Here is a 15,608-nt window from a genome sequence, read left to right as displayed (position 1 = left end):
TGTAGTCTTGTAATCCTTTGTTTGAAGTGTCCTTCAAGGTGTAATTGTGTTTTTGCACGGTTTGTGCTAAAGACTGAAATCCCAGTTTTGTTCTGTTCTCATATTTGGGTTAAAGAAAGCATAAATCTCCTGATTTAAACATGGCCACATTGTGGTGAAATACAAAAATACACAGACACATTTAGCTAGGGCTTATTTATCTATAAATATATAGATTTGTTCTTAATTTAGTTTCTGTTTTTGGTACAGTGTTCAAAATCCCATAGTTTGTATTGCAGTTTCATTTTTTCCTTATTGACTGGATCAACTACACATCATGCCAAAATAGCAAAAACTCTAAGGGTGTGGAAAATTCACAGCACTTTAAAGTGCCTAAGACTAAGATTAACTAGAACCTCTCACAGACACATAAAAGTCCTAATTAAATATCAACATTTCGAGACAACTTCCTAAAAATACCTGAAGTAAAAATTTGTACAACTACTGGTTACACAGCATAAAATACACACAGGAAACAAAACGAAGGAAAACACTAAACCACTTGAGCCTTTGACCCTGGGCTCTAACAGGTGGAGGGCATTTGATTGGCACTGTTTAGGTCCACTCAGGATCGGTGCACAACTGTGCAAAGTGGTGCTCAGATCAGGCCACATCTGTTGGACACTTGGGACACTTAATGACTATAAAAAATAAGATGTGTCAAGCCTTTAAAGTCATCAGAATTTAACCACATTGACCATAAAGAGGAGATTTTGGCCATCTTATGTTTGCTTGCCACTACAATTATTCACACAAAATTAGGTAATATTTTCCACAAGAACTGAGCTGCATTACTCCGACTCTGGCATGTATTGGCCCAACACCCAAGACATATTTCTGATGGATTTCCCTTCGATTTGTCGCCTGTTTGTATAATTCTACAGTACCAAAAGTAAAAAGTACACATAAAAAGTGTGCAAAATGACAAGGGCAGTAGATCTGATTAGTCGCAATCTCCCATTGTGTTGTTCTTATTTTCCGCTGTGCTGACATCCTTTGCGTTCCGGACATTCTCGCCTCTTGTGTCTTTTTAAAGAAGTCAATCACAGTAAAATGGGGCCAATATTGACCGCCCCCCCCTCAAAGCGAACTCAGATACATTGCATCAGCAGTATTCACAAGTAATACTGTCATCCTGAACGGCAGACGACAGATACGAAAGCCTCAATTAGGCGAAAGGTGACTTGGCTGCCTGACAGGTAAACACGTCGTAGTCCTTAATCTGCATTGAATACACATATTCTAAACACAGAACACTAACATGAGACACCTTCATCAATGTAAAGAGAGAGTTCAATCACACACAATGTTGGTCATATATTAGAAAACTTTCAATATTGCCAGTCAAATGCATAAAACACTACATTAACACCGGTCAGAAGAAAACTAGGAAAGGCATTCAGTTAGATTGAAGGTTGGAGTCACTAAAGTGGCAGATACATTGCACCTAACAAGACATGTAAAATGCCATCATCCCATGATGTAAAAACCTTGAAAGTGCATTCCCCCATGGTGCTTTGGGGTGTAATACCAATGTGGATTTCTGCATCACAGAGTCCAAACAGAACTCCGTAAAGCAACACTGTTCTCTGTGATTCAGCCTCCATGTTCTTACAGTTCACAGCTTTCAGCTCCTCAGTCGTTTGTGCATGATTGTGCGTCTCGATATGTCAGTTTTTGTTGTTGTTTTTTAATGTGTCTTATTTGTTTTTAATCTGTACACGGTGATATTCTGAGATCTTGGACAGAGAAATATCTGTCTTCCTCACAACCTCACCTCTTTCAAGATTTCAGGTGGAGAGATTCCTCTTTCCAGATCAGCAGTAATTGTCTGCAAAGGACAGACGTGATGCAGTAAAATGAGTGAAGTGGCAGCAGAGTTCAACATCAATATTATATCAGCAACACACATCTCTTCACATTCAGTACACCTCATCACGTGTCTTTTCACAATGAACTTCAGATGAGTTGCAATCACCGGATAAACGTTTAATTCCACAATGACACCGAGTCTGTTTGTGCGATTTAAAGGGCTGATTGTGCAGTCGAGTACAATGCGCTGCAGTTTAACCGGTAACACCTTCAAGTAAATGCAAACATGATCGTGTACACAATCGTTAAAACCCTTTTTTCACCCTACCTTGGCAGGTGTGTGTTTTGGTGTTTGTGAGCTTGTGGGTTAATGTCAAGACTGCCGTTGCCAGGGGCTGCCGCACGACGTGGCCCCGTAGTCCTGCACCGATGACAGGGAGCCTGCAGGCTGGAATGATAGCTTTGGGGTCACACCTTGAGGGGCCCTAAGGGGTCCCCCTCATCTTCCACCTTCTCATTCATAACACACCACCAGTGCATCCAGAGACACCTGCACACCCAGCTATACCACAGCCTTTGATCAGGAAACTGCATGTATCGTTAGTTCTGCTTTATTTATTATTTAGATACATCTCTTGTTCTTTTTTCTTTTCTTTTTTAAATCTACTGCTCTACTATCACTTTGACTTCCACTGGTGTGCAGGATTACTGGTGTTTAAGCTGCGTTTGTAGTGTTAAAACTGGAATATCAGAAGGACAAAAAGGCCAAAGAAAGAAAGCAAGAGGTCCCGAGCCTGACATAAAGCAAGGCGACAGCTGAGCATGAACATCTCCGAAGTTACAAAAGTCACCACATATTTAGTTTTAATACTTGGTTTTAATATAAGTTTTTTTTAGCTGAAAATATTTATTTGGCAGCTCTCAACCGCACCGGTTGTAAGCATTAAACCAAAGCAACGCTTTTCAAAGCAAAGAATAAGCAAACGTGTTTTTAATGAGAGCGAGCCAGAGAGCTGTTAGACGAAGCATAGCTGAGAGAAAACGACATTTTTAGCAGCTTGCGGAGAAAGCTGCAACCAGGGCAGCGGGACGACCGCCTGCATTCGCTTTGCATCCAAGCCTGCATGTAAGTGACTGCAGAGAAGCCACCAGCAGAAAACCACTCAGAGCGCATTCAATCCAGAGCCAGGGTGGGCTCTAACACACATCCCACCTCTAACTTCATGTAACACACACAGTCGTACTTACACTCACTGTCTGCACCTCAACCTGTTGGTTGGCCTTCTGCCGTCGGAGGTCGGATTTGATAAATCCTGCAATAATAATAATAATATTATGAAACACATTAAATTACTGATGATTAATTTGTGCAAAATAAAGTTAAATTTAAATAGAATAGCATACTGGTGTGGAAGTTTTAAAATTGCTACTCCCATGTTATCTTCTTGTCTTTTATATAACATGTTTTCTTCAAAACTAATTTTCTGGGTCAGCATGCAGAATATCCTTTGGTGCTCAGAGATTATTGAATCAAAGATATCCCCCTTCCTGTGACAACTCAGAGAGGATGGAGGAAGGATATCGAAGGATATGCACAGTTAGACAGTAAGACCTTAACAAGCATGGTTGTGGTAAAAAGAAGGTACTCCTGCCATTAAGGTTTTACATGTCAGAACATAACAAAAAGGTCTTAAGGAAAAAAGACCTACTATTCAAATAAGTTCAGTGCATTTAGAGGCATTTCCAACAAGACAAAACCTCCTGCTGCAGACGCCTCTAAACATGTGGTTTCTGCTCTCTGTATGATGTCAGTGACAGTGTATATCCTTACCTTTGTCACTTTAGGCATGCAGAGCACATAAACAGAAAAAAGCTGACTTAAAAGGAAGGGTCAGATTGTTTCAGACTCGGAGTAGGCCGCACCAAGGCTTACAATGAGGCATACGAGTTATTTTTAGCTGTGAATCATGCAAAGCTACTCTAGTAGAGATCAACGATAAAAATGTAGCGCTAAAAAATATGTACTTTTGGTCCTCTTTAACTACAACTTTAATATAGTGTGAAAAGTAATTTAGCCACTAGGAGGCAGCATACGCCTATGAAAGAGACGAGTCTTTGCAAGTCCAACACAAAATGGTTTCACATAAGTTGGTCTGAGTATCACACACAGACATGGGAAAGAAAACAGCCGATATCTACAGAGATGAGGTTAACATCTCACCTGTCACCACTGTTCCTATTAGCAGAAAGATGCACAAGAATATGTTTCCAGCTAAAGTTCCCCAGTAATCCATGATCTTTCCCTGAGCTATGGTGAAAATGATTCCAAAGATCTGAAATGAGAGTGAGAAGCTCTTTAAAGGCCCAAACAACATGACATGTTATGATATGTTATTTGTTTGTTCTCTGCAGTCATACGTGCTGAACGTTACCGACCTGAGCTGAACAGTTAAGCAGTCCGGACGAGGTCCCCTCTGATTCTGGGTAGGTGAGCTCTACTGCGTACTCGAAACCCAGAGGCAGGTATCCTGTCATAAAGAAACTGGAGAAAGACAGAAAATATAGGTGAACTAAAATATAAAACCAAGTGTCTGATCTGTTCAGCGTAGAATTTTGTGACTCAACTATTTTTAACTGTCCAAAAACCAGCAGAAAAAATGCTCCACAAATGTAAAAGTAGGACAAGTATATTGAGGTTTAATACGTCCTCTCTGGGTGAAAAGCAGACAAAGGAATTGCTATGGAAACCAGATATGGGCATAATCAGCTTACCATAAATAGCAATTATTGACAAAGCCTGTGGACTGTGGAACACTAAGTTTTGCTCAAAAAGCAGCATTCCTGCTACAAAGAAACTGAACAACACAGAGCTTCATCAGTTTCGAGCGGGACTCTAAACGTGACCAATACGATTCAACATTACCCCGAGGTTAAAACTAGTGTCAATGCTATGCCAACCCGCATGGGCCAATAAATGGTAAATGGCCTGTATTTGTATAGCGCTTTTCTAGTCCCTAAGGACCCCAAAGCGCTTTACACAACCTGTCATCCACCCATTCACACACACATTCACACACTGGTGATGGCAGCTACAATGTAGCCACAGCCACCCTGGGGCGCACTGACAGAGGCGAGGCTGCCGGACACTGGCGCCACCGGGCCCTCTGACCACCACCAGTAGGCAACGGGTGAAGTGTCTTGCCCAAGGACACAACGACCGAGACTGTCCGAGCCGGGGCTCGAACCGGCAACCTTCCGATTACAAGGCGAACTCCCAACTCTTGAGCCACGATCGCCCAATAAAGCTTCTGTTTAGCTAAGCAGTTTTCTAAACACTTCCAATAAATGGATTTCCAGCTCCACGGAAACCCTTTAGCTTCAGAAACAGCTGGCAGCCCCTCAGCATTTCTCACTTTGCTGACGCTTGCCGAAATGTTTTCTTTAAATAAATAAAAGTATGAGAAACATCTTTTTTTTTTCCTCCATCACATTTGCATGACAGAATATAAGAGATCATTCACAGCTCTGTTACCTGTTGGCTGCTAGAGCCTACTGTGATGTTTATGGCCATGGTGGTCCATATTCTTTAATGGTTACCTACCCTAAAACTCCAGCTGTAATGAACACCACCCACAGGTGACCCAAGTTGAGGGTGAAGGTGTAGGCCAGCATCCCAGTTAGAGAAAGGATATACACGGCCAAGGTGGTCTGTCTGTGGAGACAGGAGCATAACATCAACAATAAAGCTTAAGACATTAAGCCATGTATCATAGCACATGTTATGACGGGCACAATAAGGACTAACGCAAGCGATAATGTTCAACCCCCCCAAAAAAAATGAATGCCATTATTTTGTGTCACCAACGACTTCTCACAACAACGCCAATCTGCAAAAACAAATTCACTCTGTTGAAGCTGCTTCTTGTACAACCACGCGTAAAACAAGCAGCAAAACATTTTTGTTAATATTGCACAGTCCTCCGGCTCACTCTGGATCCACGTTCTAAATCTGGGCTTAACTGCTCTGACAGATAACCATCCTAATGGCATGTGAGGAATCTGTGGACTGAGAATCTTCCTCTAATCATAAACATTTTTATGCCACATTAATGAAGGCAGTTTATCAACACTAAATCACTAACTTGCAGAATAAAGCAAGTGGTCATTTTGTAGAAAGAAGTAATGTATGATTACTGTTTTTCCATCACATGCAGTGGCAAAAGGCTTGAGAAGCTACTTTGAAGTACCAGTAAAGTACAGCCTGCCAGTTCAGATAAGCAGAGAGCAACACCACACAGAAAACTCGGCTATGTTGTATCCTAATACGTGCCTCTTTTAATCAAATGGTCTAATTCACTTGGACATCTCTCTGTGAATGGATGAGTGACTTAAAGGACATTCATGCAAGGAGTCGATGTTTTAAAGTACAGCTAACATTGCAGAGAAGAAGTGAGAATGCTGATCCTGAGGACTGAAAATTACATTGCCTTTCAGAAGAGCATCTTTTTACATGTGCACATGAAGCTCCATCAGAATCTGACTGTAGAAAACAATGACATTAGTTTATTTGAATGCCATGGTTTACCACTCCTTTCAGCTAACGGCAGGAATCTTAAACTACATGGGCTCACCACCATTGGACAATAGAAGACTGTAAAAGTGTCGCCTGGTCAGATGACTCTCAATCTCTGCTGTGACATTCGGATGGTAGGGTCAAAAGTTAAAATAAATAACATGAAATCATGTATTCATCTTGCCTTGTATCAATGGTTTAAGCTGTTGATGGTGCAATGGTGTGAAGTTCATTTTATACTCAGCCTTTTATGATCACAGTGTAGCCATGTTCTGATGGACATGGTGTATATTTAGGATTTGACTCAAATGTAGGTTCTTGTTAGAAAACACAGCTCTGTGTTTGATTTTAGTCCACATCACTGAAAAACGGGGTTTAAAAGAAATACATTACTTGTAGGTTTTGGTCTTGTCCAGCCATATGCCACATATGAGAGAGCCCGCCATGCCAGCAATGACAATGGTCAGACCGATTCTCCCAGCATTCACCTCTTCACCCTGAAAGAGAAAATGTTGGCATTTGCACCTGTGAAGTCACAATATGCAGTCATTTCCTAGAAGCACTGAGCCGTAACAATCGTACTCCTGTTATCTGTGTCAGGACCATATCTTTGGATGCTTTATAGCTCAGTGTTAAATGCGGTCAAACAGTGTCTACATGCTGGGCCTATTCAATCTGAGCATAAGCCACAAGGAAGACTAGAGAAGGTAAGGCAGAAAATATAAAGTTGACAAACATGAAAAAAAAGGCTATAATAGGGACTTACAGGATAGTGCTCAATGATCATCCGGTTCAACAGTGTGGAAATAGCATAGAAGCAGCCAACGTTCAAGCCTGTAGACCACAAACAGAAAACAGTTTATTCTGAGACAATCTGCACAGAAAGGTGGTCTCATGTGGGGACCAGATGGGTCCTGGTGCTTCTACCTAAAAACTCTTGAGAACCTCACACAATATAAGAGACATTATAATCAGATTATTTGGGCATTTTTAGGGTGTATACTCCCCCTACTCAAAAACTTTCTCCTTTTTTGAAAGCTTTAAACTGAAAGATGAACATTTCTGTTTCCCAGCAGCTTATCATGTTAGCATTCCAACTGACTACACGTGAATCAATAAATGTGTGTGTGTGGGTATTAGTAAAACAACTGCGTTGTGAAACTCAGCACAGGATTCTTCTTATAATAACTGAAGGTAGACAATTGGCAAAAACTAAAGATGGAGGAGAGGAAATGGATTTTAAAAGGATTAGAAAGAAAGCAAGAAGTCTATAGTCTGAGAAACAGCTGCTAACACACTCAAGCAGCCCTTTAACATGAACAACTTTGGTCTGTCTTTCCTATGTTGTCACTAATTAGTGACCTTTGAGCCAAAAAATGCTATCACAAAAAACAATCAGATCAGTGCTACACAAACTCTATTCGTTTTAATGACTCGCTCATATATGTGCTCAGAGGCCGATAAGGACTGTGAACGAGAGTTACATAGACCATAATGCACAGTATCCTTAACTCTTGTCAGGGTAAAAGTTTAGTCCTAGAAATGGTGGGGCTGACTGCTACAGTTTGCATGTTTAGTACGGGTAAGAGGGAGGAACCCACCATAGCTGACCACCAGGAGCATGAAGGGCTTGTTGCGCAGCAGACTCAAGATGGAGGCTGTGTAGGAGTACTCATCAGGCTGCATGTTCCTGGCCTGTGCCTGGGCCTGGCTGGGTGGGATCTCAGGTTTCTCCTGAAACACTGAAAAGCAACACAAACAAACGCAGCATTTCTGGAGGTTACTTTAGTTTTTAAGATATAAGATTTAGTAGGACAGCACCGGAAAAACACCGGACTGGGGCAAAGAGCAAAGTTCAGTGTGATGCTGAGGTAAGAGCAAAAGTGGACTCCAAACATGAGTAAACATGCTTATAAAGATAAGATATCAGTCTCCGAAGCAGGTTTTAACACACGTACAGCAGCCCTGAACATCTTTAGACATTGTCCAACAGAGTTACATGTGAGAATTTGGAATAATCTTTAACCTGCCAGCTCTCCAGTACAAGGTCCATGTGATGCTCGACTGAGCCTTTCTAAGAAAATGCAGGTAAGTGTCTAACACAGCGGGTGACATCTGACCTGCCCCCTGGACATCAAGTCAGCCACCAAATTTAACCAAATTTAGGTGGCTATTGTTATTACTTTTCTCCTCCAAGCATAAGTCGTAGATTAACAGGTTTTATTGAATAACAGGTTGACATTTTCAGTATTTCTTCTATTTATTGATTCCGTAACACTTTCTGTATTGTTATTGCATTTAATCTTTCACTATTGAGTTTAGTGAGTTACCAAATATGATGCATGTTCCTGACAGCATAAATATACATTATGTGTAGTTAGAATTGGCAGTGTGTGCTTCACATGTGATTATATATTTTTTTAAATAAGTAAAACCTGCTTGATTGGACAAGCAGATATATCTGCGCAGTATGTAAAGTGAAACACAGATGTTCTCCGCACGTGACACGACAATCAGCAAAAGCTGGAATCACAAACCTTTGACCTCAAAGGTCACAGTCACAGGTGATTGTGTCCCAAGGATTTGCTTTGAGTTATTTAGTCAGCATATCCAAGTAATCAAGGGACTGGTTCTCCACCACTGTTTCTCTGACTTTCTCTGACTTTTAGTCCTTGGTGGAGGTGAAGAGAGAATTTAACAGAGCTGGGGGCTGAGGTGGGGGGTGATTTTATAAAACTCTGCTATGACTCCCTGAGCCCCTGCCTGTATTTCACGTCGTGTCAAAACTCATCTCATCAAAATGTGGACAATTACAGCAATTACCGCAGCTGCTCATCTGGTGGAGTTGAAGGGATGTTGAGTTTTTCGCTAGAAAGCACACCTCGGGCAGGCTCAGTTTCCCAGCGGAGCTGGCTGAGGAGCAGACATCTCTGTGTAAAGCTCTGCCATACACAAGTCTGGATGTTCATATCGAGAACTTTGCAGCAAATATGATTTCAAAGACTCTTTTGTGTTCTCATTTAAAACAGCAGTGTGATTCTTCTAGTGGACAAAGGAGTCAAGGTGAGGTAACACTGGAAACTACAAATTGTCAAGATGATGCTTTGCTTCATATATTTTCACACCAATAGCTGTGGGCGCTGAGTGACACTTAAGGTGACTTGCAGTGGGCGATTGCTGCATGAGTGAGTAAAGAGCTCTGACAAGGACTCTAACCCTTTAGCTCTTTTACACAAACGTGAGGCTCAATCAAGACTTGGATCCATGCGTCTCCAAGGCCAGAAAGGGCGGTACAAGATCACATCAATGCTGGCTGGAAGCTGCAAACAGTGGCGTCAGTGTCTACAGGAGACCAATGCATAAAATTCACTGATGATTCTGTGCTCACAGATTTTCTGTTCTTTTCCTGATTTTCTTCCCCTGAAAATTCTCCAGGTTCTTCAACACGATTTTAGGTTTCAAACAGAAATGGTCAAAATGGTTCTACAAAGGCTCCAGCCATAACTGACATGTATAAACACTCATCTTCCCTTTAAACACTTACCGATGACCACAAGGACCAAGATGGCGGTGGCCATGCCTGCGCTAATGTAGAACATGATACTGATATGATGTGCCAGCTCGTCCATGTCATCCACGTTAGGCACGAGGATGGGTGGAACCAGGAACCCAATGGCAATACCCAACTGTAAGCGAGAGACACATAATTAACTATGGACTGAGGTGATGCCTGCGCACAGACACATATGTCCAAATTTTTAAAAAGCTATAACGCAAAACACGTCACTGAAGACATAAAGAAGGGTAAAGTTTGCACTTTGATATGATGCCCTGTAAAAAGCAAGAAACACCCCAAAAACATAAACAAAAAATGAAATAAGTAATTGATGCAGAAAATGTCAGTGCCTGTTTGGCATCTGACTGGCTGCTGCAATCAGTGTGAGTGATGGTACACCTCTTATTATAAAACATAAAATATATGCATATTTGCCATTTGTAGCTAAATAAACCCGTCTGTAGTTTTTTGTTTAACAGAGACAGGTAACACCGTAAGTCACCATTCTTTTGTAAACTGCCTGACATGAAGATTACATGTCACTAAATTTAACTTTCAAAACCCCAGCCAACCTCAGTGAAAAGCAACACTTCTAGTGGATCTTGGGTAAATGTTCCAAATTTGAATACCACAGCAGCAGTGCCAACATCCTCGGCTTCCTACTGTCACAAGAACATTCCAGAAGGGACACCGGTGGTGGTCCCTCCACTCTAGGGGAAAGGTGAGAGAAGGAAAGGTGACGCGACACATTCCCGATTGTGAGGAACAAACCTGTGAAGTGTTTGACGAGTGGAAACACAGAAATATGTACGATCCCTTCAGTCGTCCGAGAATGTTACACCCACTGTTACACTTGTTGCCTTCTACAGCCTTCAGACAGATTAGAACCTTCGCTATAATGTTTACCTTGTTGCCAGTGTACTAGAAAAAGCTCTAGAAAACATTCACAGCAGACAGTCACAGTCACACATTTGAACCAAACTAAAGACTTTTTATAACCTCGTCAAAACTATGCAAAACAGGCTTATTGTTCATTGGCTCCAAATTACAGTGACCTCGCTTGAAGTTTGATGTCTGTTTGATCTTCAAAGCGTCACAGGCTTTTCTGGAACCCTTACCTAATTTTTTGCTAATGTGAACTGTTTCTAAATGTCCAAGGTATTACATAAAACGACTTCAGCCTGAAAACTTGGAAGCATCCAGTGTTAGGGACCGCAGCCAAAGCAATTAAGCCATGGTGAGCAAGTAAACATCGACAGCAGCGCGTCCTTTTCATCTTCATCGGCAGGGAGCGGGTTTAAAGCACAAAACAAGAACATTCATGACAAGCGCCGGTGTTTGGCCTAATGATGGAGGGAGAGGACATGGTTCAGCTTTGGAGGTTAAAGGGCACCACAGCGTGCTCAGAGCGGTCAATAAGATGAGAAAAGTGTTAGAGACTGTGGAGAGATCACAAAGCACTGATATGTAGCCAAGTACACCACATTTGCTCTGTTTATTTTCTCTTTACTTTAGATATGACTTAAAATTGCATAAAACTATCACTCTCCATGTTTCGTGGGTAAATTTAAGGTAAATTAGATTTCATTTGATACATGTTGACATTTCCCGTGACCTTTTTTGGAATTTTCAGATGATTTTGTCTGTCTAATGCCGTTCTCAGGATTTTTAAAAGGAAAGCAAAAGCAGTGAAACACACCCGCCCCAGCAGACCTGACTACCTTGCCATGCACACAGCATTCTTAGTGCAATCTCACTGTATAGTTAATTTACCCAAGGTGAGGAAACTTGCACAGAAGCAGGCAGCTCAAGCGGTGGAAGTCACCCGCCATCCCCAGCAATTTTCCCCTGGCTAGAAAGAACAAACCAAACACACATACAGACACAGAGGAAGTCACTTTGACCACTTAGACAATACCGGTATCCCTGTTTTTACTGGAAAGATTTATACTCTGTTCACTTCTCTCCCTCTACCCTCCTCACAGTTTGGAAGTCTCTGTCAGACAATGGTTCCCTATCATATATTTTCTTCTAGTTTCTATCGGCAGATTTAAAAATGAAGAATTTATGACTTCATATTTTGATACTGGTAATCCAAGTAATGTTTAAACAGTAAAAATGCTCAGTGTAATGTAAACCATGCCCTTCTACTTCCCATATACTGCTTGCCTGGTATGTGAAGCACTTTAATAGAACTAAAATGGTTCAGCATCCAGCATGCTAACATGTACTGCATGCTGGGTTCATCGTTTCTTTAAGAACCTTTACTCTGAAGGGATTACTAGCCATTAGTTTTCACCAGTGGCAAAGAAGGTGACTGGCTTTGTTAAACCTGCCCACTCTGGAAGAAGGTTGGAAAGAAGAATCCACAGGAGGAGAGACACTCAATCACAAATCAAGATAGCTTGACCTAACAGAAACATGCTATTTTTTTAATATACTGCACAAAGAGTTAAAGATGACAGAGCTCTCATTCACTCTCGCCCACTTTAAAGAAGAAAAGTGAATAACACCATACACACATTTTTTTTAACCCAGCAGGTAAACAAAGACACACCTGGTTTCCCAGAACCCCAATGGAACAGGCGGTGGACACTTCCTGCTGCCCGAACCACAGAGATGCAAGTCTGGAAGGGATGCCCAGGATATAAACCGTGGCCACCGAGCACACGAACTGTCCAAAGAAGGTCAAAGCAAACATGCTGGGGTCCGCCGAACCCGTCTTGATCCAGGCCCCGATGCAGTTGTAGGCGGACCCCACCACCACAACATCTCTGATTCCCCGATTGTCGAGGAGCCACATGACGGGTAGGATGAGAGGGATGTAGGTGAGAAAGTAGATCATGGAGAGCCAGTCAATGGCCAGGGTGCCGATGCTGTAGAAGCGCATGAAGATGTTGCTGATGATGCCGTACTGCAGCCACATGAAGGCGTTGCTCATGGAGTAGGCGCTGAAGATGAAGAGCATCACCCACCGCCGTTTGTACAGCCTGGTCTCCATGAGCGGAAAGAGCCGCGCGGTGTCGATGGCTGATGGCTCCAAGGTGTCATCACCATCTCCCAGAGGCAGGCAGTGCGCGTATTCTCGCAAGCTGTTTCTTTCTTTCCCCGTTGGGGTGCAATCATTGACCCTGGCCTTGTCGAGGCTGTCCGCCCACTCATGAGAAAGTTCATCCTGAGAATTCATGTTGCTCCCAGTGAAACTCTTCCCTCTTCCTTCAGGCTTGTGTGGCTCTCAACAGCTGAAGGGAAGAGCAAACAATTCTTCTTGTGTGTGCACTCTCTTAACACCATGGCAGCTTACCTTACTAGGCCCTCCCACCCAGCAGGAACTTCCTAAATGGTGATCATAACCAAGCTCGCCCGCTGATCCTAAACTGGAGATTACTTCCTATTACTGCTGGCTGATTTACCAGAGGTTTAAATATAATGAGCAGTATATGAGTAGGCTCTGATTTCAGTCAACAATTACATACCCAGCTGCAAATGTCGGGGTTCGGCCTTCTTCTCTAGTGGTTTTAACACCAAGGATGCGTTTTACTTTTCATTTAAAACTCCTACTTCCATGTGAGATCGCATAAAAGCATAGCATGTAAATGTAAGGACGAACTACAAGAGCAACTTGGTTTTATTGCTAAGTATAGGCACATGACACTCACACATACATAAATGCGTCAGACGAGTTAAAGTTCATTGAGAGGAATACTGAATGTGCACAGCTGCCATGCTGTGACACAGAGGGGAAGTGTCCCTGAGCACTGAAAGATGAAGTGACGGTAACACACTGCTTGTAGACCAGTTATTAAGGTTGAGTGTTTCTGGTTCCTAAATTGGATTTACCAATGTGCAATCACTTTGTATTATGTCATCTGTCTCTGGCATTACAATACTGGCAGACCTGAGGATGGTCAGTTTACACAGTGCAGTCAGGAGGGATTAGCACAGTGGCACATTTATGTTGTGTTAAGTCACATGCCAGTGCACTGCTGGTATGAGATTCAGCTTTAATTTGAAGATGTTTATATCCACATTTCTTTGAGCATGGGCTACTATCATTTTTTCTGTTTCTTTATTACACAGAAAATTTGAAAAAATAAAAAAGTCATTTCAATTAAAGAGCTTGTACATACTGGTGGATTAACCATTACAGAAAGATAGCAGAACAAGCAAGCTTCCAAACTGTAACCTGTATAGAGATAAAATTAAACGCTTACATTTAGATTTGATATTCTGGTTTTATTTTGGTGAAGTGTATCTTAAATGTGTAGTTAGCCGAGATGGTGAGTCAAATTTTCAGGTATCTGTACTTTAGTCGAGTATGTATTTTTGTGACAACTTTTTACTTTTATTCCCTACATTTTTAGACAAGTATCTGTACTTTCTGCACCTTACATTTACAAAAATGGCTCGTTACCAAAAGTAACGAGCCATTTTTGGCTAAATGGATAAATGGAGGAAACAGTTACACACAATAGAAATTACTGTGAACCATGATCATTTTTGCCCACACTTGAGACTCTTAGGGAACCCCACCTACTGAATGCCACTTTAATGTAAAGCCAAGTGTCTCATACTTCATAGATGAGTTTTTCATGAGTTTTTTTCTGACTGTACTCACGTGGATGCACGACAAGGTGACACTAATGACCTTCCAGTGTGTGCAATGAGTCCTTGAATCTATATAAGCTCTATATAAAAACTACTGCTCTTTGTCTTTGTCAACAATAGAGCACAAAAACAACTGATCAAAGCCAGCGATCATATTGTTTTTAAGTTCTTCGATCCTTGTCATAAGGTGGTGTTACTGACAAATTTTTTTACCCTGCATTCAGACACAAGGACAGTAGTTCAGTCAGCCGTGATTAATTCTGATCATATTAGTCTTATTTTCAACATAAGGCATAATATACTGTTTGCTAAGCAAATCAAACACTAATACTTGCATTAATCAAAGTAATCAAATATTAAAATGTACTATATTATTAAAAAGTGTTGCTGAACGGAATGTAATTCGTAACAACAAAGTAATAACAATACAGTAGTGAAATCCAGTCCTCATACTGATGGATGCTCTGTGTTAATGAGTAATATAGTCCAACATCCAGCTCTAAGCCTGGCTTTTCTTACAGTGCGTCTTTAAACACGCTGGAAATTTTCAGGTTCCATCTACACCACCTCTCTGTGAAATCCACGGAAGGATCGAAAGGAAGTAAAGAACAGTCAAAAACTCATTCAGGATATTGAAACTACAACCACAAACGCGTGCCACCGTGGCTGCCGACAAGCGTCTTTTGGGAAAACACTGTCATGTGAAATTGTAAACTGACAATGTCTGAATGAAAGACGAAACAGTAGTTGCGGAAATGCCAGGTTTGCTTTGTTGGCAGTGCTATCGTCTTATTTTCATACAATCAGAGCAATAAAACGGTAAAACACTACTGATAAGCCGATTGTAAAATAATTTCAGGAATATCCTGCTCCATAACGGAAAGATTTCTTTTTTTTTTTGGCATTTATGGATCACGATTAGGGTTGCCAACTCCCTGAAAAATAAATAAGGGACACCTCGTGGCCAGGGCCGGGCAACCCAGTTGTCTTCACCCTTCCCAGTGTGGTAGCTCTTTTTTT

The 15,608-nt window shown here is 41.6% G+C and overlaps 1 protein-coding gene across 4 annotated transcripts in view; it reads right to left on the bottom strand.

Annotated features, from left to right (window-relative positions):
* Positions 1-65: 65 nt before the first annotated feature.
* Positions 66-15,608, bottom strand: part of flvcr2a (FLVCR heme transporter 2a) — a 32,288-nt gene continuing 16,745 nt past the window's right edge. Inside the window, exons 1-11 of one of the 4 annotated variants that reach the window (XM_005916812.3) lie at positions 12,538-15,542; positions 9,969-10,110; positions 8,026-8,166; positions 7,191-7,258; positions 6,818-6,921; positions 5,453-5,563; positions 4,288-4,393; positions 4,073-4,184; positions 3,100-3,164; positions 2,180-2,299; positions 66-1,870 (exon numbers count right to left, since the gene is read on the bottom strand). In XM_005916812.3, coding sequence (XP_005916874.1) covers positions 2,225-2,299; positions 3,100-3,164; positions 4,073-4,184; positions 4,288-4,393; positions 5,453-5,563; positions 6,818-6,921; positions 7,191-7,258; positions 8,026-8,166; positions 9,969-10,110; positions 12,538-13,167 — 1,554 coding nt within the window. In that variant the 5' untranslated portion in view covers positions 13,168-15,542 and the 3' untranslated portion in view covers positions 66-1,870; positions 2,180-2,224. Of the gene's footprint in view, positions 2,300-3,099; positions 3,165-4,072; positions 4,185-4,287; positions 4,394-5,452; positions 5,564-6,817; positions 6,922-7,190; positions 7,259-8,025; positions 8,167-9,968; positions 10,111-12,537; positions 15,543-15,608 lie in introns of those variants that run through there. The other 3 variants (XM_042218232.1, XM_005916813.3, XM_042218233.1) reach the window with 3 other exon arrangements.

The sequence above is a fragment of the Haplochromis burtoni genome, unplaced genomic scaffold, assembly GCF_018398535.1.
Source record: "Haplochromis burtoni strain Fernald_Lab_line unplaced genomic scaffold, NCSU_Asbu1 Contig_16, whole genome shotgun sequence".
Lineage (NCBI taxonomy): Eukaryota > Metazoa > Chordata > Actinopteri > Cichliformes > Cichlidae > Haplochromis > Haplochromis burtoni.
The sequence above is the reverse complement of the archived record's forward strand: the minus strand, read 5'-3'. Positions and strand labels throughout refer to the sequence as shown.